The following is a 24162-nucleotide window of genomic DNA, read 5'->3' on the forward strand; positions in this document are numbered from 1 at the left end:
TTTGAAGGATATGTGCCGCTGGCCTCTCATAGGCCCTACCCCATTATAGTCTATTTTGTGGCCAATTATAGACCCCACCTTAGTCACTTTTGGGCAAATATCTAATTTTCGCGACCCCAGCTTAGTCACTTTCTATTTTTATGAATTGACCTATTTTGTAGATTGAATAAAGAACACTTCACTTTTCAAATACAGTACAAACATTCTGGTACGTTTGCTAACCGTAAATGTGAAGAACTGTCTTACCCCCAAAATCCGAAGATGGGCGACCCCATTATAGTCAATCCAGCTGTGAAAATGCGACCCCATCTAGCGGCACATCCCCATTATAGCCTCTTATAAAAAAGTACCCCCCCCCCCGCCCCGCGCTAAATGTCTGTCCCTAAGCAGTGCCTTTAGCAGTGCCTGAGCTCTTATCTGATGAACGATTTGCACTGAGAAGGAGGAGAGGATTAATAAAAGTAAATACACTTAAAGTACAGTTTTGAAACTACAGTACTAAGCAACAAACAAAAATATAAACCTTTGGTCCCCCGGACGATCTCTGATAATCACGGATAATCACCCCCGACGCCCCACAACACCCCCCCTCCCCTGTTTTTGCGCTATCCCCAGGTTTCTCTCACTATGTAAAGGAGCATTTTTTATCCTTTCGCTCTGTCTGTCGAACTTGGTTTTGTCTTCGATCGTGTGATTTGATCAGAGTGTGAAAAGTGGCGAGGTCTTGTTGCCAAAGGTAAGACAGGATTGTAATAAATTATGGACACCGTCAGTTGTGAAAGTCAAATGATAGTGGCTAAGCAAGCCACTGATGAACAGTAGACACAGCTCACTGAGACGTTCTGTTACAAGTCTTCACATTCCATGGCCAATTTATTCACGTACGAAATTACAAACCAATAGAGGCCACTATAAAACTGAGTTTACCGAAATTTTAAGCGAGGAGAATCCCTGAAGAAGTTTACTTCAATGAAAATGATATAGCTGTGTTACGAGGATTATATGGGCGTCGATAAAACCCGGAACACGGAACATGCCGGAACATGCCGGAACATCCCGGAACATGAAAAAATAAAAATAATTTTCATGAAAATAAAATTAATTGAATAAAATATAATAGTAAAATAATTTTAAAAAATTAATAATAACTTAAAATAACCAAAAAATAAAAAGGAAAATAAAGAAAAAGAAACTGGTATCATCTCCGAGCATGAGAAAACAATATTTTGTCGCAAATAAATTGTTGGGCGAGTGAGGGTCCATGCAAATGACAGTAATGAGTGAAGGCTTGCTTCTAAATTCAAAATATATTGAAACTGGTCGCGAGGAGGGGGGTTTTCAAGCTTTCCTCGCACAGCTACCTCTTGTAATTGTTTGCCATGCGGTTAAACGGTTATCTAGCCTGGGACCAGTTTCCGAAGTGGGGGAAAAAGGAAAAAAAACGGAGTCAAGCTTTGTACTTTAGTGGATAAGGATTCACATTCGCCGTGGCAGTGGTAGCGCAGCGGCAGTTTCTAACTGTTATCAGTTAGCCTGAATTTTAGCCGTCTCCCGAGTCGCAAGTGAAGATTTCATTTTGGAAACAGCAATGGGTAGCTATTCTCGGCGACTGGTCTCTGTTGAATTAAATCCTTATGTTGATTTGCGTCAGATAACAAAGTTGACTATTCATCCGGCATAATTACAATAAAAACAATCTCGAGGTTCGCAGAATAAAATTATGACCCAATAATGGAACTACAACTTTTATGGGAGGGGCTGTAGTGATTTCCGTGATCAGGAGATCCATACAGACTTCCTCGGCCCGTCTCAGAGTCCAGACATGACTATGACAAGACGGAGCCAAATGCTCCGAGATTGAAATATTTAGCAAAGTTTGTAACACAAAAACAAACAAACAAACACGGACGGCTCCTTTCCTTTCTATTCACCTTTGACCCGGACACGTAACAAACGGATACTGCAATATTCAGTGAAAAATAGCTTGAATTTCAGCCGTCTCCATGAGACTACAAACTCCTCTTGCGACTCGTGGAGACGTCTGAAATATCAGGCTGACTGGAAACAATGTAGAAACTACTAAGAATGGGAGTATTGTCCGCTAAAATCCAAAGACAGGAGCCCCTAAGCTCCTCTTAAGTTCACAGAGCCTAGTCTATGAGTAATTCATGTCAACCTCAAGAACGCAAAGCACCTCAAGTAAGCAGATGTCGGTTATATATAAGGAGACTATATGTTGGCTTTACATGAGTTACTTACCGACTTGGCTTGACATGAAATACTGCACCGACGTTTCAGACCATCGCAGAGCCGTAAATGGATAACCGCCAAATGATTAACCGCATGGCAAACGAGACCCATTTTAATATATTTTGAATTTAGAAGCAAGGCTTCACTCATTTCTGTCATTTGCATGGACCCTCACTCGCCCAACAAATTATATGCGACAAGATATTGTTTTCTCATACTCGGAGATGATACCAGTTTCTTTTTCTTAATTATTTCTGTATTTTTCGTTTTTTTGTTATTTTATGCTATTTTATGTTATTTTCTTATTATCAATTTTTACAAAAATTATTTTTTTATTATTCTTTTATTTAATTATTTTTTTTTTAGGAAAATTATTTTTGTTTTTTCACGTTCCGGGATGTTCCGGCATGTTCAGGAATGTTCCGTGTTCCGGGTTTTATCGACGCCCGAATTATATATATGTAAATACGTTTCTAAAGTGAAATTGTAATTTTCTTGCTTGTGGAGAAACTGCGTTCTAATTTTTTTCCTGAATGAATTGAATGTCTGAATTTCTTTTTATAGATTTTGGTAAGTTATTCCATATTAAAACTCCTTTGTCTTTTATCGAGTGTTTTTGGTAGTTTTCGTGCTTGGATTTTGTGAACGTTAGTGGATGATCTTTTGTTATGATTGATGAACATCTTTGTTCATGCAGAGAAAAGGAATCATTAAAAGATTATGGTACATTGTTATTGAAGTATCGAAACATGAACAAAGCAATGGCTTTATTTTTTATATCATCAAACGGTGAAATCGATAGTTCTTTGAAGAGAGGACCAGTATATTATTTTAATTTTAGAAAAGTAATGATCCTTTAATTTTCTTTTGTAGCCTTCTTGTTGGTACTAGTCTTAATGTGTAAGTGTTTCCCTATACAATGTTACGATAACTTAGGTATGGGTAGATAAGTGCATTATATAGACCCCGCATAACAAATGAGGTAAATAATGTCTTGCTTGAGAAAGTATACCAGAAAGGTTTGTAATTTTGCTACAAACATGACTTATATGATTTTTCCAGTTAATATTTTCGTCTATATGAACTCTTAAGAACCTCAAACTAACTAGAATATACATTTATGATTTTAAAAGTGTGATAAAAAGGAAATGATTAATACCCAAAAAGTAACAGCCCTGTCACGTTTGTCACACCCAAGTGTTTTGCCGTCCTCTTCTTCTTCTTGCCGTCCTGTTACGTAAACTCACTATTGAGAGGAAACAGAGAACTTTATAAATGCATCATCACATAGGAGGTTTTTTTGTAATGAAAAAGGTAGAAGGACCATCCCAGCTAGCTTGGCACCCGTTTACTCTTAGGTTTCACAGTTCTCAAGCTGTAGAAGGCTTTCCTCTTGACTCATGAATTGTCCTCAAAGAATTCCTCGTAGAAATCTAGTTGGATTTCCGTCATTTTCAGGTTTACTGGTTGATCTTTAGTTTCTGGGGTGACCCGTCTTGCAAAATCGGTACCGCCAGTTGGACTTTCTGCAATAGGCCACTTGCGACAGTCCAAAAACCCTCACTTTCAAAATGAGGCAAACACGTGCACAAAATTTTGTTGTGAAAATGAGTTTTCATGAAAATGAAAAATCATTTCCATATCAAAGGTTGAGCTCTTAACCTCGTTTTGATACAGAGACCCGTGGGAACCTGGAAATGGCCTATTTTCTGGTTTGCTGGGTCGTCTTTGGGACTTGAATTGACGTCTACAACGACTATTTTAGTGCCGTCTTCGTTGGCCGTAGGACTTTCCGAGAATATGGAGCCTAAAAATTGGTTTATAGCAGGAGGGGCGGATCCAGGATTTTTAATGGGGGGTGGCTGAAACAAATCAGCCACCAAACTTTACGTTAATTTATTTTAAGTTGTCCTATGTTTGTCCCAAAACATGGCGATTTAGGAAAAGACGAATTGTAGACTGTAACATTGCATAGTCTTGAAACGCCACAAAATGGAAGAAATGGAAGCTTCGTCCAAAAGTGAGGACGCCTTCATTCGTCTAGGGTGCAGAGCCAGAAATTTCTCACAAACCACGCTTCTATCAATGGTAACTGCATTTGCATAATGCCGATGAAGGCCAAATCTGAGAGTCGTTCGGTGATCATATGTTAGAATGGGAAGCCAAGTAAGGATCTTCCGGATAAAAGAAAATGACCCCTCCACTCCGTGCTTTCCATAGGAAGAACGGCGAGAATTTTGTAGAAGCTCCCTCACTTTTGGGACGAAGATGTTTTTTGCGTGTTGTCTGTTCTGTGAGGAGACCGAGATGGATTCATAATCCGACGCCTTGCTTCCAGTGGTTCATTTATCGAAACAGTTCCCGACTTGCGAAAGATGACGGGAATAGCATCAGACGGCCCCACTTGCCATACAATTCTTGACCAAGTTCCAGGTGTGGATCTAGGATACATACTGACGGATTTCCTAATTGAGCGCCGAAGGCGCAAGCTTCTAGGAGGGAGGGGTCTGGGGACATGCTCCCCCGGGAAAGTTTTTAGATTTTTTACTTCCTAAAGTCTCCTTTCCTGGGTTTCTGACTTATTCAAGACAGGATATTGGCAAGCGTTCAACCTTTTTCCTTTTAAAATGTATTTATATATGAAAAATCTGACCTATTTTCGTGAAAAGTTGGACACCGATGTGGATCCGCGCATGAGTTCCCGGAGGAGTCAATCGATAAAAATCGGTAAATCTGATGGATTATATCGATTGTATCGATCAATCGGTAGAAATCGATGACACACTCGTTTCGTTTATCGATTTACATAGATTTTATCGATTTCATCGATTTGTATCGGAAGATACATCTGAACATCTGTTCATACGTACAAAAATGAAAACTGATTTCATGCAAACAGTGAATTTGTTGACAATTGAGAGTCGAAGGATCAAACAGTTTATTATGACTTTGTTTAAAACCTGGTTAAAAATCTTCTTCTGATTGCCTATATTGGCCAAGTTTGTAGGCGCATAGTTTTTCACGATTTAGATCTGCCACCCTTTCGAAATAACATTAGCTCCGCGTGTAGTTACATCCCGGAGTGGCCAATACATAAATCGAAATCGACAAAAATCGTCAGCGATCAAGTGATTTTTATCGATTGATAACGGAAAAAGGTGAAAATCTATCTAGCAAAATCTTTAAGCCTGAATTTCAGGTATCCCTTCGACTCAAGGGGATGTCTGAATTCAGCCTGGGAAATCTTTTATGTATGTATTTCTCGTGATTTTTGCCTGCGCAGAACTGCGAATGTAATTAAACCGAACCGTTTTTGTTATTATGTACAAAAGGGTTTTAGAGAGAATCTTGTGTGTGTAATAGTTTCCACATTTGTTATTTTCATGTTTGTTGGTCAGTTGTTGCTCGTGGATGTGTTTCTCAGCTGTACTATCTAACTTATGCCAAAAAACAACAGTGTGGGATATAAATTATGAAAAATCGATAATATCGATTTGACAGAGCAATTTAGTTTATCGATTTTCACTGTTTTCCGTTATCAATCAATAAAAATCACCTGATTGCTATCGGCTTGTTTATCGATACCGATTTTTATCGATTGACTACTCCGGGCTGAGTTCTACTGTAGCTTACTCAGACTTGCAGGTGAATAGGATTACTTGAGGAATAAGAGCCTGAAAGCTCATAATGTGCCCTCTTTTCCTGAGCAGATTACGTCAAGAAAAGATATTGTCACCGATAGTTTTCTCGATTTCTTTTTCTCCCACGTATTTTCGTATATTTACGCGTATTATATCTCGGTATATATTTTTTGGAGCTGTTTTAAAGGGGGTGGCTAGCCACCCAATTCACCCCCCCCCCCCCCCCCCTGGATCCACCGCTGCATAGGATGTGTTTTAGACATCTCCAATGGTGTCTTCATTATGGTCTAAACTACCCACTGGAATTTGGACCATTTTCTGGTTTAATGGATTGCTCACAGAATCTGAGTGAACCATGAAAACTACTTTTCTCTTGGAACTTTTATCACGGTAAGTGTTTGGTATTGCTGGATTTTCTCCAATTTTCTTGTTTTGATGATGGGTCGCTGGGTCCTGGGTGTACCTCAACAGTTATTTCATGTTGTGTTTATAATCTTCTCTTGGCTTTAGACTTTCTTCTCCGGAGCTTATCCCTGCAGGGGCTGTGGGATGGTTGTCAACCCATGCTAACCGTGAGTTGATCTGAGATTGTGCATCCTGTGATGGAAAGGTCACGGTCTCATTACGCGAGCGCCGTCCTCTTCCTTTAGCTGTGTTTACAATTTTGTCTTTGTAGCTCTTGAATGAGCAAGCTGCAAGGTAGTTTCTCGCCTTGTCTTTTTCAGCCTCGCGTGCGTTCTTGCACGCAACATTCTCTTTGGATCTTTTCCGCAAGTTTGCTCCGTGTCTTGAAGAAGCTGTTTCAGTGCGCGGCGAAACCTTTTCGGCTATTGACCGTATTTATACTAGAGGACGTCTAAGACGTCTTAGACGACTTAGACGTCTAGTATAGATGCGGGAAATAAGGCAGACGATTAAATGTCAGACGAATAAAACGTCTGAAGTTAAGTGCGTCCGATCGCCGCACTTAACAGATTCGAAACAGATGAATTAGTCGTCTCAGGCGTTTAAGACGTCTAGTATAAAAACGGGACGCACTTAACAGTCAGAAGTTTAATGCGTCTGAACGTCTAAGACGTCTTCTAGTATAAATACGGCCATTTTGGAATTTAAAGAAAGATATCAGATGGATGGCTTAGTTAGTAGCTAAGGATTTCCAGAAAGCTTTCGATTCCATTAATCATGACTTTATGTTCAAAGCACTCTCCGTTTTTATTTTTGGGCCATCTTTAATTAGATGGATACAAATTTTCTACAAAAATATTTCCAGCACTGTTATGAATAACAGTTACACGGTCGACAGCCCCTTTTAAGATAGTCAGAGGTGTCAGACAAGGCGACCCATTATCCCCTTATTTATTTATAATTTGTTTGGAAATCCTTGCTGCGAATATACGTCTTAATAAAGATATTCAGGAAATAATGGTGGGAAATGAAGAGATAAAACTCTAGAAATATTTGCTGACGATATGACTTCATTGATCAGAAATCACGCCTCATTAGACACCTTTTGAGCGTGGTAGATAGCTTCTCTGTGCACTCCGGACTAAAAATAAGTATGAAAAGACTGAGGTATTGTTTTTGGGAAATTGTCAAAAATCAACAACGGAGACTGTCATATCTCTTGCTAGCAATATAAACATCACACTTAAAAAAGCTATTAAGATTTTAGAAGTTCCCTTTACATATGATCAGACTCTGTGGAGAAAGTTAAATTTTGATGAGATTGTGAAAACTATAAAGGAAAGCTGTTGAAATGCTGGAATTGGAGAAACTTAACGGTCCTTGGGCGTATAATAAAATCTTTTGTTATTCTGGTTTTTATGCAAAGGGTTGGTCTAATTTGTTCACATAAGGAGATTGTTAAGGAAGTTGATAAAAACATTTTTAATTTTATTTGGAAAGGAAAAGATAAAGTGAAACGCTCTGCATTAATAAGTGATGTTGAACACGGAGGTGTAATAGCACCACATTTAGAGTCAATTATTAAAGCACAGCGAATTATGTGTTGTAAAAGATTCGCGAGTTCTCAGCAAAGCAGTTGGAAAATAATTCTTTTGCATTATCTAAAACAGATCGGAGGAAGATTAATTTTAAGCTTTTAAATTTTTAACGTTAAAAAACTTCCAATCACCTACCCAAATTTTATGTAGAATACAAAGCTTTTCTGAACACTCTGCGTCTGTAAGGGAACAACTTAATCTGAGTAACCCTTCGAGATCTTGCACAGTTATATGATATAACAGAAATATTCTAATTGACGGCAAATCGGTGTTTTATCATAGCCTTTTTGACAATTAAGCGGGTCATTTTATTAAAGCCAAAAAAACTCGACCTTGAATTAGAACAAAAAATTAAAAGAAATAAAAGAGGACATAAATTTAACATCTGTAACCTTTACAAGCCCTTCATTCCGCGGACTAAATGCACGAACGACTTAAAAATCGCGCATATATACATCAAGTAATCAAAACCGTGTGTTCTCTGCTGCATAACTCGTTTGATACCAAAATAGTTTGCCAAAATTGCCGTCTACATCATCATATCCGGTGTACTGTAGAAAGTCCGTAGCGCTGGGAACATCGACAATATTTTAGCTTCAAATGAAAAGGAACTGGTTTATTACAACACAAAGGTGATAATGAGGTTTTAGCCTGTGCGGCAGGCGTTCGAAAGGGAAGGGGAAGGGAAAGAGGGCGCGAGACAACGCGCGAGGGAGAAGGGAGGAGGGGAACGCGTTCCTTTCCTTTCTCTCTCGCGCGCCCCACACGCTCTCTCGCGCGCCCCACACGCTCTCTCGCGCGCCCAAATCCTCCCTTCCCCTTCCCCTTTCAACGCCGGCCACACAGGCTAATGAGGTTTCAGCAGTAGCGCGGTTCACAGTAGTCTTACGGCTATCACGTTACGGGCAGTGGGAGAAATAGGGCTTCGATATATCCTAATTCAAACCGTTGTCTACGGAAAATGAAGATGTTAGCGAAGAAAATGCAAATCCATTTATACAAATAACTCTAATAGGACAGGTCAAATTACACCTTCATTTACGTTAATTTTGATAGCCATTTTTATATCTTCATGTCTGGCTACCCTTCCTTGATGGATAAAAATGCTAGTTGGTGAGGATGAAAGTCATTGTCTATATATTAATAAATATTTGGAACTTTTTAGTGACACGTTTTACTCAGAGAGAGGGACGACCCTTGTAGGAATAGGCAAAAAAATGAGATCACATTAAGCCTTCCCTTTCAGTAACCACTCTTTCCTAAATGCGGTGGAGACATTTGCGGTTAACGGTATATTTTGGCTTTCATGGCTAACGGCAGGAGCCGGTTGAAGTTAAATATCTCTCCGCTGCAATTAACAGATAATTTAGAAACTCGATTATTGATTTAAAAAAGTTTAAAGTTTCCATCGGTTGAGGCCCGCTCTAACGACCTTTCAGGGCTAGAAAAAGCGGCTAATGTCTCAAATAGAGTCCAGGAGCATCGAAACAAGACACAAAGGAAACTCGCAAAAAAGAATTTTGCAACTATCTCCATGACAAGTTGCAGCTAAATAATAATAATAATAATAATAATAATAATAATAATAATAATAATAGTGATAATAATAATGATAGAAACTTGAAGCAGTTTAAATGGTTTTAATTCAAACGAAGAAAGAAATTAACTCAAGGATCGGATGGAGGAGGTGACTGACTGTCCGTCTCAAAATGAGTGATTGTCTGATTTTGAAGCATCCACCATGCATTCAAAAAACCAAGGAAGGAAATTAACTGATAATCTTTTTTTTGTTCAAAGTGTTTACGAAAAAAGTCAACACTCTCCAAGCCCGCAGTAAAAAACAAACAAGCATACAAACAAAACAAATGAACCTCCATAAGGCCTAAATTCTGCAACAATTTTAATTCCCAGCTATAGTATTCTTATTGTATTTGATTACAAGTGAGTTTAACAACTCTGTCTGCGCATAACGATGAAATCATGCAAAAATAAAAAAAAAAGAAAAAAAACTTATTTTCAAATTCTAACAACTCCAGAAACGAATTCTTGAATCCAAAGTAACCAAAACTAATTCCTAGAACATGCCTTAAACACAGAGAGACTTTTTTCCTCCTTGATGTTGTCTTGGCTTTTCGCTCTTTAAGCCTGTTATTTATTTGGCGGTCACAGCTGGAAACGGAGAACCCCGTGCAGCAGCCTTCTCATACACTTCCACCTCATTGAAATTATCGTTGTGCTTCAAAATCTCAATGCAGTGGTCTATAAAGTGATATGGCGGCAACTGTATACCTGCAGGATTCTTAGCTCTACAAAAAAGAAAAGAGCTGAGATCAGCACAAAACAGTACTTCATCAGGTTGCGCCAGCACGTATCTTAGCCGAATATTACAATTACCAAGTTAACAGCTTCCGATGTCTTGATAGAATTTTGTTGCGAAAACCTTATTAGAGAATAACTAAATAAGGTAGCTTTGCAAAAGTCAGGACCAAAATAATTTGGAAATGAAATATTAGTCTTTCCTTGAAATCGGTTTTTACTAAAGCCCATCACATCCGAGCATGTCATTTAGGAATAAACTTTTCTGGCTGGATAGCCCTGATTAATAGAGTAATTCTTTTGACGAATGCATTGGTCTGGCTAGCCAGTTCTGACAAATGGTAAGCGCCCTAAGATAGAATGCGCGCTCTGATTGGCTGCAGGCTTCTTGGCATTGAGGGAATATAACAACAGTTGTCAAGATTTTGCTGCGCGCGCGATTATCCCTTAACCACGTACTAAAGTGGAACCTCCCTTTAACGAACCCCAATATAACGAAGTCCTCGGAATAACGAAAGAAAATTTATATAACGAAGTCCTCGGTATAACGAAAGATTTTCTTTACCCAGTAATGGTGAAATACATCAAAAAGGACCTGGACATAACAAAACCTCGTTATAGCGAACATGTTTTGCCAGTCCTTGGCCCTCCAATATTTCGAGGTCCACCGTAATTTGAGAAATTTAACTGGCTTATTTATCACTTTCCTCAACTGCTTAAGGACGATCTTTTCAAACATGCTGCATCGACGTTTTTCTGCTCATGGTGACGTCTTTAGAAGGGCACCCAATTCTAAACTGCCTCTTTCTGCAAGATATCTACTTCAAGGAGAAAATATTCCGTAGAAATTTCTAAAGCTCGAATATTAAGGCTACCAATTTCGGGATAATCGTACCATCCACCTAAAATATTGAAAAATGTTTGATTACCAACTCACCTAAGATTTTCGGAGGTAATGTTTTTCATTTTTTATTACCAAGATGTTTCGGTTATTGTCTAAAAAGGCCTCCTTAAAATTTTCTGTATGAACACAAGACGTCACCTAGAATGATCTACTTTACGGCTACTCCATGCCCTCGAAATTTCGACCGGACCCATCATGGTTAGTGCAGCTAGCTGTTCGGGGTGAGATGAACACTAGATTAATAGTTGTGCGGCAGTTCCAAATTAACCAAACAGGCTTCTAAAGCCTATAGACACTTAATTTTAGACACTTCTGACGTATTAGGAAACAATCTGAGTCTTTAGGTGCCGCTGAACATTTTAAGCAAGAAAAATTCGTATTTTGATGACAATGTTTTTTTTGCAAAACAAGAGGTATACCAGGCTATGCAAGCAGCAAAAACGTTTTTTATTGCTTACGTTAGATTCACCAAAACACTTAAAGACGCAAACACTTACTTGTAAATGCTTTTGAAGTTACATCGGTAATCGCTACCATCTTCGAGCAACAAGGCGTGGTTAATATCACCCTTCAGTTCCCCACCATTCATGTACATCGTCTCAGTGGATGGCTCCCATCTCAAAACTTTCTTCCGCATAACTGGACCATCTTCTGGAAACTTCCCAGTGAACAGAATCTTATAAACAAAACAGCCCTTGTCCTCTTTGTCCAAGCTGACGAAAGAAGGGCAAGATTTACTAAGTGTGCGCGACAATGCGACTAATAACATTGTTAGTTAGTAACTTATGTACTACATAAATAGAAGATAAAAAATTCGTTTTTTTTTTCTTTTTCGTTCTTTATACGAAAACTTTTTTGAAAAAGAGCCTTACGCAGTTCTAGTTTAAAACAGAGTTTAAAAAGAAAGACACTATCCAGTAATAGCAGAGCATGAAAGCACGCATGAAAGCGATTATATATCAAAGATGAAAACGACTTAAACGATCGACTTAAGTACTGAGCACTGCAGGTTTTATATTTTACTAACCTGATGACACTTTTAACTTCACATGTGCCTCCGTCTGCAAATTCCATGGTTCTTTCCCAGGAATACCCCTCAGGAAAAGTCTGCTTGAAATAGTCTGGTATCTCTTTGGGGTATTGGGTAAATGCCCTGTTGCCGTACAGGAACGCGTTTGTCAGAATATCGTAAGCGAAAGGAAGAGGTCCGCCACTTGTAACTTTGAGAATTATAGTTTGTGTTCCACTTAAAAAAACATAAACAGGAAATCAAAGTTGTATAAGAAAACGTAAAGAAGACCGCCCTTGGCAATTGTAAGTTTTATACAGTATACATGTTTCCCTACAAAAAAAAAAGACATGAACGGGAAATCAAGGCAGAGTAAGAAAACTTAACGTACACGGGTCCGCCCTTTGACGGCACGATTTACAGTGTGTGTTCCCCTAAAAAAAAACATGAACGGGAAATCAAAGCTGGGTAAGAAAACGGCGAATTCATATGCAACGCATATACGACCGCAATTAGGCAACAGTTCAATTTCAAGTAAAAGTCTTATTTCGCTTTTAAAAGGCCATAACTCAAGGTTTCAGAACCGCTAAAGGCAAATTGTTTTCTTAGTTAATTTAATCGTAGCTTTCTTTTATATCCTAAAATATTGCCGTATAGTCTGAGTTAATGACTTTTCTTGTTTTTATAACTCAGATATTTACATTGAGACAGTCCTACTGCTTGCTTGGGAAAATGCACATTTAGCAACATGGCTGAATCAGATGATAATGTAAAATGGGAGGGGTGTTCATAGTCTAATCACACCACAGAGGGTGTGTCGTTCAATCTCATAAAACGTTAGATAGAGGGACAATAAAGGGTCTGTTTCAAGTAAATTCTCCCTGTGTTCAAAAAAAAAACATACAAAACTGAGCTCGCGATCTAGCATTTTTAACTGAAGAGAAAAAAACTTGTAGTCGTAAATTCTTTTAAAAGAAATATAGCAAGAATAGGTAATTTTTAGTTATCGATTTCTTAGCCAGGTCAGGAAGAAACTTTCTTTAAGGTTTTTAGTTCTTTGCCATAACGATCATAGGCTAGGAAACAAAAACAGCATATTTTGTTCTGCAGTGCTATGGCTTAAAGTCATAGGATCAGGTCAGACAAATTTTTGGTGGTTAATCTCTTACACACAAGCAAAACCTAAAATGTATACTGAAAGCTCTTCTGAACAAACCAGTTTGAAGCAAAGAGGTCAGAAGCGTGCGTACCATGATTTAACATTTTTTTAAAAAAATTACTTACTCGTAAGGCCTTCCTTTTCCATTTCCTTCAATCGTGAACTCGTGCCCGTTAACGTTACCGTTCATTGTAAGCTTTATCTTCATGTCTTGTTTTACGCTTGTTATAGTCTACGGAATGTAAATAATTTTGGATAAACTAGCTCAATTAAACGTCAAGAACTGGAAGTAAAGTTGAGTCTTGAGCAAAACAAACAATAAGAATTAATAAAATACATTGTAAAACCTTTTCCCGTCCAAAACTTACCATAATGGTAGACTTGAAGTAAGACTGGGATAAACCTTACAGCTCTTGTTGTTTTCGATCTGCTCTCTTCCAAATCACCAGGGTGAATGGGACCTCAGCTTTGAGAGTGCTGCTATAAAACTGAATGTCACACCCAAAATTTCCTTCAACCAATCACGAACCAGAAAGCCTTTGAGACAAAGCTAACATTACATACGCTCAGAACAATATGTCTATCATACCATATCTAAATACCTATGCAGCATAAATATCATCAACCACAAAAAAAGGGGGTTAAACTTGCTGACCTTGTATCATCTTGTATGCTTCAGTAAAATTACATGACTATGTAGAGCCGCAAAAGGAATTCGGGATAGTGATTTGTGATAATTATGGAATTAAACGCCTGGTTTTCAGACAATGACACAGAAAGGCGGAATTCAAAGGTTTCTCAGGATGGTGAGAACATAAATTATCCTGATAATGATTATGTTGTTAGAATTTGTTCCAGTCTGATGTAAGCAGTCTCCTCCCCTTTTTGCCATTTATCCACGGTAAACACGAAAACAGTTCACTTTTGAAAAATCTTATTAACACAAGCTGAGAGAGCATATTAAAATTACGTAACCGGAGAATTTTCAGTCGTATATCTCAAAAGTATGTAGCGATTAGAACGACCGCCGAAAGTTAGAAGCATTTGAATGAGAAAAACAACTTTTGCGACCCAGCCGCGCTTGCATGGTTTTCCGTACAAATCCTTGTAAATTCTAAATTTTTTAACTAGTGCTTAGGGAAATATTTCATGTGTGTTTTAAAAATTTCGAAATTACAAAGAAATTAAGAAATTACAAATGCCTCCAACTTTCGGCAGCCGTTGCAATCGCTACTTTTGAGATATAGGGCTGAAAATTCTCAGGTTACTTAAATTTTTAGAGCATGCGCGGAGTCGGAGTGGACGGACGTGTTTTCTAAGCAGCGCGAAATTCGACTCCCCAAATCCAGAATTTCGTTGGGTTCTTGTCCTTTTTGCTCTTGTTTTTACTGTCAAATTGCTTGCTTTGTTTCAACGTCCATAATGTCGGCAAATTCGAGGAAAAACAAACGAGGTGACCGGGGTTCTAGCTCAGGTTCTGCTGAAAATTCCGCCAAGAAGCCAAACATGAAGGAAACCGAGGAAGAAGGTATATTCGGCGACGAGGACTCCTCTGAAGAAGAACCAACTCTGCTGGAAATTAAACTGATGCTGTCATCTATATAGTCCTCAATTACGAGCATCTCGAGTGAAAACGTCAAATTTAGAGAAGACATGGAGGAGCTAAAGAAGTCGCTGAGATCCAATGAACGTGAACTCAAGGAGCTTAAAGCGTCTCTTGATAAGGCTAACAAGCAAAATGCTCTACTTCAGAAAGAACTACTTGGGACTAAAACAAAACTAAACGAGCAGACGGAAAGGATCAACTCGTTGATTGAATCGCTTGATAACCTCGAGCAATATTCGAGAAAAAATTCCCTCGAAATACATGGTATCTCGGAAAATATTTACACCTCAACGGAAGAAGTTGTTCTCCAGGTAGCTGAGGCTGTTAACGTCCCTATTGCTGCGGAGGACATCGAAATCTCTCACAAGCTAAGACGACGAAATGGTATGAAGCCTATAATCGTAAAATTTTGTAGCCATAAAGTTAAGTCTCAGCTATATAAAGAGCGAACGAAATTGAAGTCAGTAAAGATATCAGATTTATATCCTAGTTATGCCTCAGCAGCAACAAAGCAAAACCGTATATTTATCAACGAAAACCTCACACCTTATAGGGCAGACTTAGTGAGACAAGCGAATGATATGAAGGCTGATGGACTTTTATCAAGTGTTTGGACATGCACTAGACGGAAAGGTCTTTGTTAAGACTTCACCATCAGGTAATCCTGTTAGAATTTACTCTGAAGATGATCTTGATGAATTATAAATGCTTAACAAACATCCATGCAATAAGTACGGGAGGTCGATTTCGCCATAGGCTTAGATTGTACGAAGGTTAGTCTCTTAAGCGTATTTTTCTTAAAAAACTTTTGTACTTTATTAGTTTTTGTTGTAAAGTTAGGTTTTTCTTTTTGCTTTTTCTTATTAATCTATTCTGTTCCTTTTTCTTTGTTTGTTTCCTTTTTCTTGATTAATTCGTTGCTGTTGAGTTTAGTTAACGTAACCTAATATTAGCATAACTATTGCGCATTTAAGTTTAGGTGTAAGATTTTAGGTGATAATACAGTATGACACTTATCAAATTCCTATCACTGAATGTAAGGGGATTACGCAATCATGTCAAACGAAGGGCATTATTTTCGTATCTAAAGAATCAAAAAGCTGATTTCTATTGTCTCCAGGAAACATTCTCACTGAAAGGAGACGAAGTCTCTTGGGCTACAGAATGGGGTGGGAAAGTATTTTTCTCACACGGTACAGAACACTCTAAAGGTACTTGCATATTACAGAGACCAAATTCTTTGTTTTCATCTAGCGTCCAGCTTATTGATCCAGGTGGTAGACTAGTCATTGTTAAAATTAGGGAAGGCGATGAGGTTTTTTTTTAGCCTCTGTGTACGCTCCTTGTGACTCTCAAAACGAATGTTGTTTTATTCAGAATTTATGTACTGTTATTGTTTCTAACACAAACACGTCCAAAGTTATTATTGTTGGTGACTGGAATACTACTCTTCACTCAATAGATAAATACGGAGGACGCCCATGGTTTGGGACGAACTATAGAAACCTTCTTCTTCATTTTATGGATGAACTAGGTCTTGTTGACGCCTATCGTACCTTACATCCTAAACGAAAGGTGTTTACTTATGAATCAAAACCTCTTAAGCTTAAATCAAGAATTGACCTTTTCATTATTTCACAGTCATTAAAGCCAAACATAAGGAAGGCTGAAATTCGATCTTCAATTGCTCCAGATCATAAAGCCATCTTTCTGAGTTTAGAAATTAATGATGCGTACCAACGAGGTCCAGGTACATGGAAATTCAATAATACTTTATTGGAGGATGATAATTACATCGAAATAATCACGGAATGTGTTCCGAGAGTTTTAGTTAAGTATCAAGAAGTTGAGAGTCTTCAACTCTTATGGGAACTTATTAAGATGGAAATTCGTACCGAAACAATAACGTATTCAAAAGCTAAACGTAAGGAATCGAAAAATAGGGAGACTTATCTTCAGGAGAAGCTTGATGCTCTGGACAACCAATTGTGCCATGGAGGTGACTATTTCAACCAAGTATTGTTAGATGAGTATGAATCCATTAAGACTGAACTTAAGGATATGTACGAAAAAAGAGGTAAGGAAGCTATGTTTCGCTCAAAAGCCCGTTGGATTGAAAAAGGTGAGAAACCAACCAGATATTTTTTCAATTTGGAAAAGCGCAACTTCGAGAAGAAGACTTTAGCTCAACTGAAACTCGTGAACGGCGAAATTGTTTCGGACATGAAACAAATAAATAAGGAAATAGAGTCCTTTTATAGTGATCTTCTTGAAACAAAATTATCTGACTCTCATCTCACGGACTTCGGGGAGAACTTTAACAACTTTGTGGAAAACTTAGTCATTCCTAAATTGTCTGTAGAACAATCAATGGCTCTTGAAGTCGAACTTACACTTGATGAGATTAAAGAGGTTTTGAAATCTTTTCAAAATAATAAATCCCCTGGTGAAGATGGCTTCTCAAAGGAATTTTATGAAAAATTTTTTGACTTAATCGGCATGCATCTCCTTAATTCATACAATGAAGCCTTTACTAAAGGTCAATTGTCAATATCTCAAAGACGCGGTATGATCTGTTTAATACCTAAAGACGACTGTTGTCTCATTGAGCTGTCTAATTGGCGTCCACTAACTCTACTTAATGTTGATTATAAAATCTTGGCAAAAGTTATTGGTCAAAGAATTGAGTCAACCTTATCTTCGCTCATACATACTGATCAAACAGGCTTTGTCAGTAAAGGTAGATTCATTGGCCAAAATGTTCGGCTTTTCAATGACATCATAGAATACGCAGATGCTAAAAAACTCCCAGGTATCCTTCTATTCATTGATTTTCGAAAGACTTTTGACACTATTGAGTGGAATTTTATTCACAAATATCAGGAAATGGATATCCTTTCTTTACAACAATGTTGAAAGTGGCGTGCTGAATGCTGGATTTATGACCAACTATTTCCAAGTTTCTCGTGGCGTCCGTCAAGGGTGCCCTCTGAGCCCTCCATTGTTTGTTCTATCAGTTGAATGGTTAGCCCTCAAAATACACCAACATCAACTCTGCAGGGGCATTCCCCTTCCGGATGGACAAAATGCCAAGATTTCACAGTTCGCGGATGATACAACGCTAATTATTGAAGATACCATATCTCTTAGAAAGGCTATGAATATAGTTAATTCTTTTGGAGCACTGTCTGGGTTGCAGTTAAATAAAGAGAAAACTAAAGCCATGTGGATTGGTTCGTCAAGCAAAAACAAGTCAATGCCTTTAGAATTCGAGTGCCCAAAAGAACCTATTAAATTTTTGGGTACCTTCCTCTCCCACGACGCAGTTAGCAATAATAAAAATAATTTCTTTATTAAAATAAGGAAAATGGAAACCAAGCTTAATATATGGTTGTCGCGTGATCTGACTCTCTTTGGAAGAACAATGCTTGCAAAATCTCTAGGTTTGTCTCAACTAGTTTACGCTGCTTCAATGCTCTCTGTCCCAGAAGCAGCGATTCAACAGACTCAGAGGAAACTATTTGTGTTTTTGTGGAAGAATAAGACCGATAAGGTAAAGAGACAGGTTTTGTTCCGTTCCTTATCTAAGGGCGGTTTAAATTTTCCTTGTTTTCGGACTGTCATTAAAGCGCTACGCCTCTGTTGGATAGGGAGACTTTTAAGTAATCCACATGACACTTGGACAGCAATTCCCAACTTTCACTTTGAAAAACATGGTGGACTCTTGTTTCTACTTAATTGCAATTACAGTGTCGAAACGTTAGATAAGAAAATTCCCTTATTTTATAGGGAACTACTTGAATACTTTCAAGAATTGCGTAGCAACTGCGAAGATCCACTACAGCGCGAATTTATATTATGGAATAATAAAGATATCAACGTTGAAAACAAATCGGTGTTTTGGAAGTCTTGGCGTGATAAAAATGTCTTGTTTGTGCAAGATCTGCTGAACAATCAAGGTAATTATCTATCCCCACAAGAATTCAGTAATAAATATAACATCAAGGTTAATTTTCTGCAATACTACCAAATCATTACAGCCATTCCAGCGTCTCTCAAAAGTTACGCCTTCACTCATTTAGATCTTGGAAAACTGAACTCGATTTCTGAAAATGTTGACTTCCAGATATCTAAAGATGTTAGTTTAAACTTAAAGAAAACTTCGTGCAAGCAGTTTTACAAATTGTTTACAGAGAACATTAGTATTGAACCTACTGCGGTTACAACATGGCGAAAACATTGTACTGTGGTCGCTGACAAGTGGGAGCAATGCATTGAAAACAATTAGAAAATCACTCGAGATAATAAGCTAAGACAGTTTTATTTTAAATTGTTACACAGAATACTAGTTACTAACAAGGAACTGACACGCTTTGGGATAACTGATTGTCCTATGTGTGTTATGTGTGGCGAAAACGATTCTATAGAACATACTTTCTTTGAATGTCGCTCTTTTCTGAAATTATGTGACGAATCCCTTCAGTGGTTCAATATATCTCACAAAACCAATATTAAACTCACGCCGCTTCAAGTTTTTCTCAATTTACCAACCCCAACTTTCAATCTTTCCAATAAACAAACCAAGGATTTGTGTCTTCTTCTGTTATATGTAAAGCAGTACCACTATGGATGTAAATCAATGCAAAAGAAAACAGACACCTCTGAATTTATATCTAAATTTATTATGCAGCTTGAAATAGAAGTTTGACATGATAGTGCCACCCTCCTCTCAGTTTTATATGTATATTAATGTAATACTTTAGCTTTAATATTATATGTGTAATCGATAGAAGTATTTTAATGGCCAATACAGGAACATTTATCTAAGTGCACAATTGTAAGTATTGTAACGTACTTTTGTTTAATAAATAAAATTTAAAAAAAAAAATTAATATGCCCTTTCAGCTTGTGCTAACAAAATTTTTCAAAAGTGAACTGTTTTCGTGTTTACCGAAAATTGATCACGTTATCAAGTCATGCAGAGCCTGTTGCGGTCTATTTCTTATTTTAATCAAAAACGCGACTTGAAACAATGCTATTTTCAATTGAGGCGTTTTTGTTTTGTCAAAAGTTGAAATAAATTAAAAAATACATCTATCTGCACAGCATTACGGAATCGCGCCTGTAGAAACGCGTCGCTAGTAAATGCAAATTTTTCTGTCAATCAAATGTGTCCCATTATTTGTAGGTGGAAATTGGTGGAACATCGTTATTGTTTTGGACACAATAGAAGAGCAAAAGATAACAGAAAGATTAAAGTGTATATGACAGAAATTTTTTTATTTGCTTGATAGAATCTATACAGTGTTTTGATAAGGAAAGCAAAAACATTTTTGCGATAGCGATTTTTCTTCCCCGTGTTTTAACCTGCCAAAAACGTGAAATTTTACTTCCGGTGAGCTACAAAGACTGGGAATGATTATGACGTCATTTCAGGACATTCTATTTCGCGGCAGGCAAATTACCTGGTCATTTTCTTATTTGTGTGGCAGTGTTTGGAGAATGTTTTTTGAGTTTCCCTGACCTTTTTTGATCAGAAACAGCAGAAATCAATAAAAAGTCGCTTAAGCTCGAATTTAATTGACTGTGAAAAAGAATAATGAGTTTTGAAAGCGATACGGAACAGTCAGACGTGGAATCGATCGGGTCAGGCACTCACATCTGCGAGACAGAGCTAGGATCAGACGAAGATGAAGAAGATATGTACTATTCAGATCCAAAAGGACCGTATATAGATGAACCTATTGCAGATGAGGAATGGCTAACAGAATCCAACCGAGAACTAGAAGAAATTGAAAGGAGAAACCAGGAGTTACAAAACCGCTTTGACAGGATTGTCGAACCCGAGACTTGGTAAGTGTTCGCTCTATTTCTCACCTTTTAATTATTAGCCTAAAAAATATTATCGTACTAAGATCATACCTTGCTGATAAAAGGAAAGGATAAAAGTTGTATTCTTCAACTTAAATACTACGTTCCTTCTTTTTAATTTCAAAGGTGCCCATGTGGCAATTGTGCTCTTGATCGGCTGCAAAATCCATAATCATGGCTGTGTTCTAAGAGAAATTGAAGGGGGCCCAGTGTCCTGAACCTGTGAAATCAAGGATGCCTAGCATAATATTATAATCTCTAAGATTTTCTTGTCGCCGTAGAGCAGAAGTTATGTGCTAGGGGTCACCATGTGCTGTTAGAACACAGCCCTATCTTAGGCTAGCTGAGCCTTCTGCCCCTCTCAAGTCACTTTTTTCTTTGGGAAAATCTCTTTTTTTGGACATCTAGGGATTTTTATTGTTATCAATATTACTGTTATAATCAAGAAAATGATAAATATAGCCATTAAAGCAACATATTACATCTTTTGTTGTAGAAGTAGGAATGGGGATAGCCCAGACCAGGAGCTCCTGCCCAGACTTAATGCAATTTGATTTCTTTTTTTTTTTTTTTGGCTTTTGTTTGTTTTTTGTTTTTTTCTTTTTAATAATCCAGTCTCAATTGCCTATAATAAATTGCCTATACGTAGCAAGATTTACAATTGTACATTCAAAAAAACAAATAAAGTTCCCATTATTATTATTATTTTTATTGTTACATATTATTATCATTTTATCAGCAATGAAGGTGGACTAAATAAATTTTTCATATTTTGCTTGCAGTATCTGTTGTTCTTGCCCAAGAGGCAGCTGCAACTACAGCACAGTCATCAAGTGGAGGAAGAACAAGGAACTGCACTGTTTGCAAAAGACCCATGAGAGGGCACAACCTTCTAGTTGATTGTCCAAGGAACCAGGCACGACAAAACAGTGGACAGTGATAGCAGACCTTTTCATTTTTTATTTTGAGGCAAAGTCAATAAGTTGCCTGGTAATTGCTTAATACAAACTGGGAGAGATTTTCATCGCCATTATTTCAAGTCACCCTCGCACTGTAGATAATTAAGATACAGATAGTTTCTGTGCAATCGGCTGATGTTTTGAGTCAATATTAGTCCAAACTAGTATAAAATTTGTGAATGGACTCTGTTTCGCTGTTTGCATTTTGAAATAATGATGGTCATAAAGGCAATATCTTGATTCATTATCTTCAAAACCAACAAATTCTTCATTCTCTTCTGAAAGTTCTGTTCTTATTGCATGGTAGACACATGCTGGCAGTAGAATCCGCTTTCCCCCAAGAAAACCATGAACTAGTTGCGTAAACTCGACTCTCTGTAGGCTACTCCACAAAGAAACCTGTGTAAAAGAATGAAGACATAAAAATAAATATTCAAGTCATGACCTCGCCCTGTATTTCAACTCTGTGAGCCCAGTATTACCCCATGACCAGTGGCAGATGCATTTCTATTCCAATCGTGCCCTTCCTTTGGGTCTCTAAAATTCCCATTTCTTTTAACATCTTATGAACTGAACATTATCAAATCAACTGTCAAATATAGTTGAAAATAGGACCAGGGTTGAAGAGTAGAGCAGAGTAAGAAAAGATGAAAGTAGTCAGCAAAAGATGAGATCAAAATGCTTTGTGTGGAGTTTGGTGTGGCTGGCAACCCCCCCTTCCCCCCTCCCACATACACACACACACCCAAGCCCAGAGAAAAGTTTGATTTTAGGGGTTCTGCAAAGTACATTTTGCTCAATTCTTTATCATATGTTTTTTGTAATATAGTGATTCTACTCAACCGATTAAAAGGTAGTAGAATGGAACACGCTATCATGCATTATTTCTATTGTCTTCTAAATTGTAGCTGTTTATCGTCTGTTTCATGGGTCAGGTAAAATCTCTCTATTATACAAAATAATGGGCAACAAAAACAATCAATTGATTATCTTTCTCTTAAAATGGTGTTTGAACAAATAACCACTGCTTCTGTTGCAACTGTCGGGCGCTTTTGCCGGCTAACGTTGCTTTTGGAGAACACAGTAAATTAGCAATTAGAGATAGCTCTGACAGAAAAAACTGAGCAAAACATTACTCACTTTTCTTCTCTACCAGTCTGACGATACTTTGCACCGTCTATCCTTTTGTATTTACCTGCGGCTCATCGGAGAGACCATCTGTTAAGGCAAACGACACTGAAACCTGGATGCAATGTAATACATTCGGGACCAATTTCCACCTCATTCAGAACGGCGGTACTACCAAGTGATTCGACGCACTTTTCGATTTCCTTGCAGCAGAGGCATTCCCCGAAATTTTGGAGCCGATCAAGAGCACAATTGCCACATGGGCACCTTTGAAATTAAAAAGAAGGAACGTAGTATTTAAGTTGAAGAATACAACTTTTATCCTTTTCTTTTTATCGGCAAGTGATGATCTTAGTACGATAAGATTTCAGGCTAATAATTAAAAGGTGAGAAATAGAGCGAACACTTACCAAGTCTCGGGTTCGACAATCCTGTCAAAGCGGTTTTGTAACTCCTGGTTTCTCCTTTCAATTTCTTCTAGTTCTCGGTTGTATTCTGTTAGCCATTCCTCATCTGCAATAGGTTCATCTATATACGGTCCTTTTGGATCTGAATAGTACATATCTTCTTCATCTTCGTCTGATCCTAGCTCTGTCTCGCAGATGTGAGTGTGCGACCCGATCGATTCCACGTCTGACTGTTCCGTATCGCTTTCAAAACTCATTATTCTTTTTCACAGTCAATTAAATTCGAGCTTAAGCGACTTTTTATAGGCCATTTGCATTAAGAGGTCATGTGACATCGTTTTAATGAAAATGAAAGTTGTATGATTTTGCCTTCAAAAAATGATTAGTGGGTCATATCCTAAATCAAATAATAGTGATTTGGTTTTTCAAACCTGCACCGTTGTCTTAAAATGAGTAAGTTTGTAGCTGGTCACGTGACCAAAATGTGATTTTGAAAATTACGAATTACTTCTTTTGAACACAAATTTTGCACTTAAACGTCAAGTAAAATGTTGAAAAATGATGTGGTAACGTTTGCAGCACATCTGAGCATAACTATCAAAAGTTTAACAAAATGTAAACAAAAACTAGTTTTAGCCGCCATGTTGGAGGGCAAGAGTATGCCCTCCAACATGGCGGCCAATACAAATCATACTACTTTGTTGAAAAATCAAAGTGCCATATCTCCCTTAAATTCTTTTCCTCTTAAATTTCGGGTGTAAGATAATTTTTATGTGCTCTGTCAATTTTTGGCATCAGCAGGATTCCAACTAATTGTTTAAGGGAAGTATTGGTCTCGTGACCTCTTAGTGCAAGTGGCCTATTGATTTCTGCTGTTTCTGATCAAAAAAGGTCAGGGAAACTCAAAAA

General features: G+C 37.7%; 2 protein-coding genes and 2 pseudogenes across 2 annotated transcripts; 2 read left to right on the forward strand and 2 right to left on the reverse strand.

Annotated features, from left to right (window-relative positions):
• Window positions 1-24162, forward strand: part of LOC140931125 (uncharacterized) — a 135803-nt pseudogene that overhangs the window by 6602 nt on the left and 105039 nt on the right.
• On the reverse strand, window positions 10047-14904 carry LOC140929991 (GFP-like fluorescent chromoprotein cFP484). Its single transcript, XM_073379660.1, has 5 exons — window positions 14851-14904; window positions 13408-13514; window positions 12138-12360; window positions 11612-11814; window positions 10047-10200 (listed from the first exon to the last, which is right to left on the reverse strand). The coding sequence occupies exons 1-5, from the start codon at window positions 14902-14904 to the stop codon at window positions 10047-10049; spliced, it is 741 nt and encodes a 246-aa protein (XP_073235761.1).
• On the forward strand, window positions 20327-21835 carry LOC140931128 (uncharacterized). Its single transcript, XM_073380875.1, has 2 exons — window positions 20327-20741; window positions 21542-21835. The coding sequence occupies exons 1-2, from the start codon at window positions 20488-20490 to the stop codon at window positions 21657-21659; spliced, it is 372 nt and encodes a 123-aa protein (XP_073236976.1). The 5' UTR covers window positions 20327-20487; the 3' UTR covers window positions 21660-21835.
• On the reverse strand, window positions 21692-23510 carry LOC140929992 (uncharacterized; annotated as a pseudogene).

This window comes from Porites lutea, chromosome 3 (genome assembly GCF_958299795.1).
Source record: "Porites lutea chromosome 3, jaPorLute2.1, whole genome shotgun sequence".
Taxonomy (NCBI): Eukaryota; Metazoa; Cnidaria; class Anthozoa; order Scleractinia; family Poritidae; genus Porites; species Porites lutea.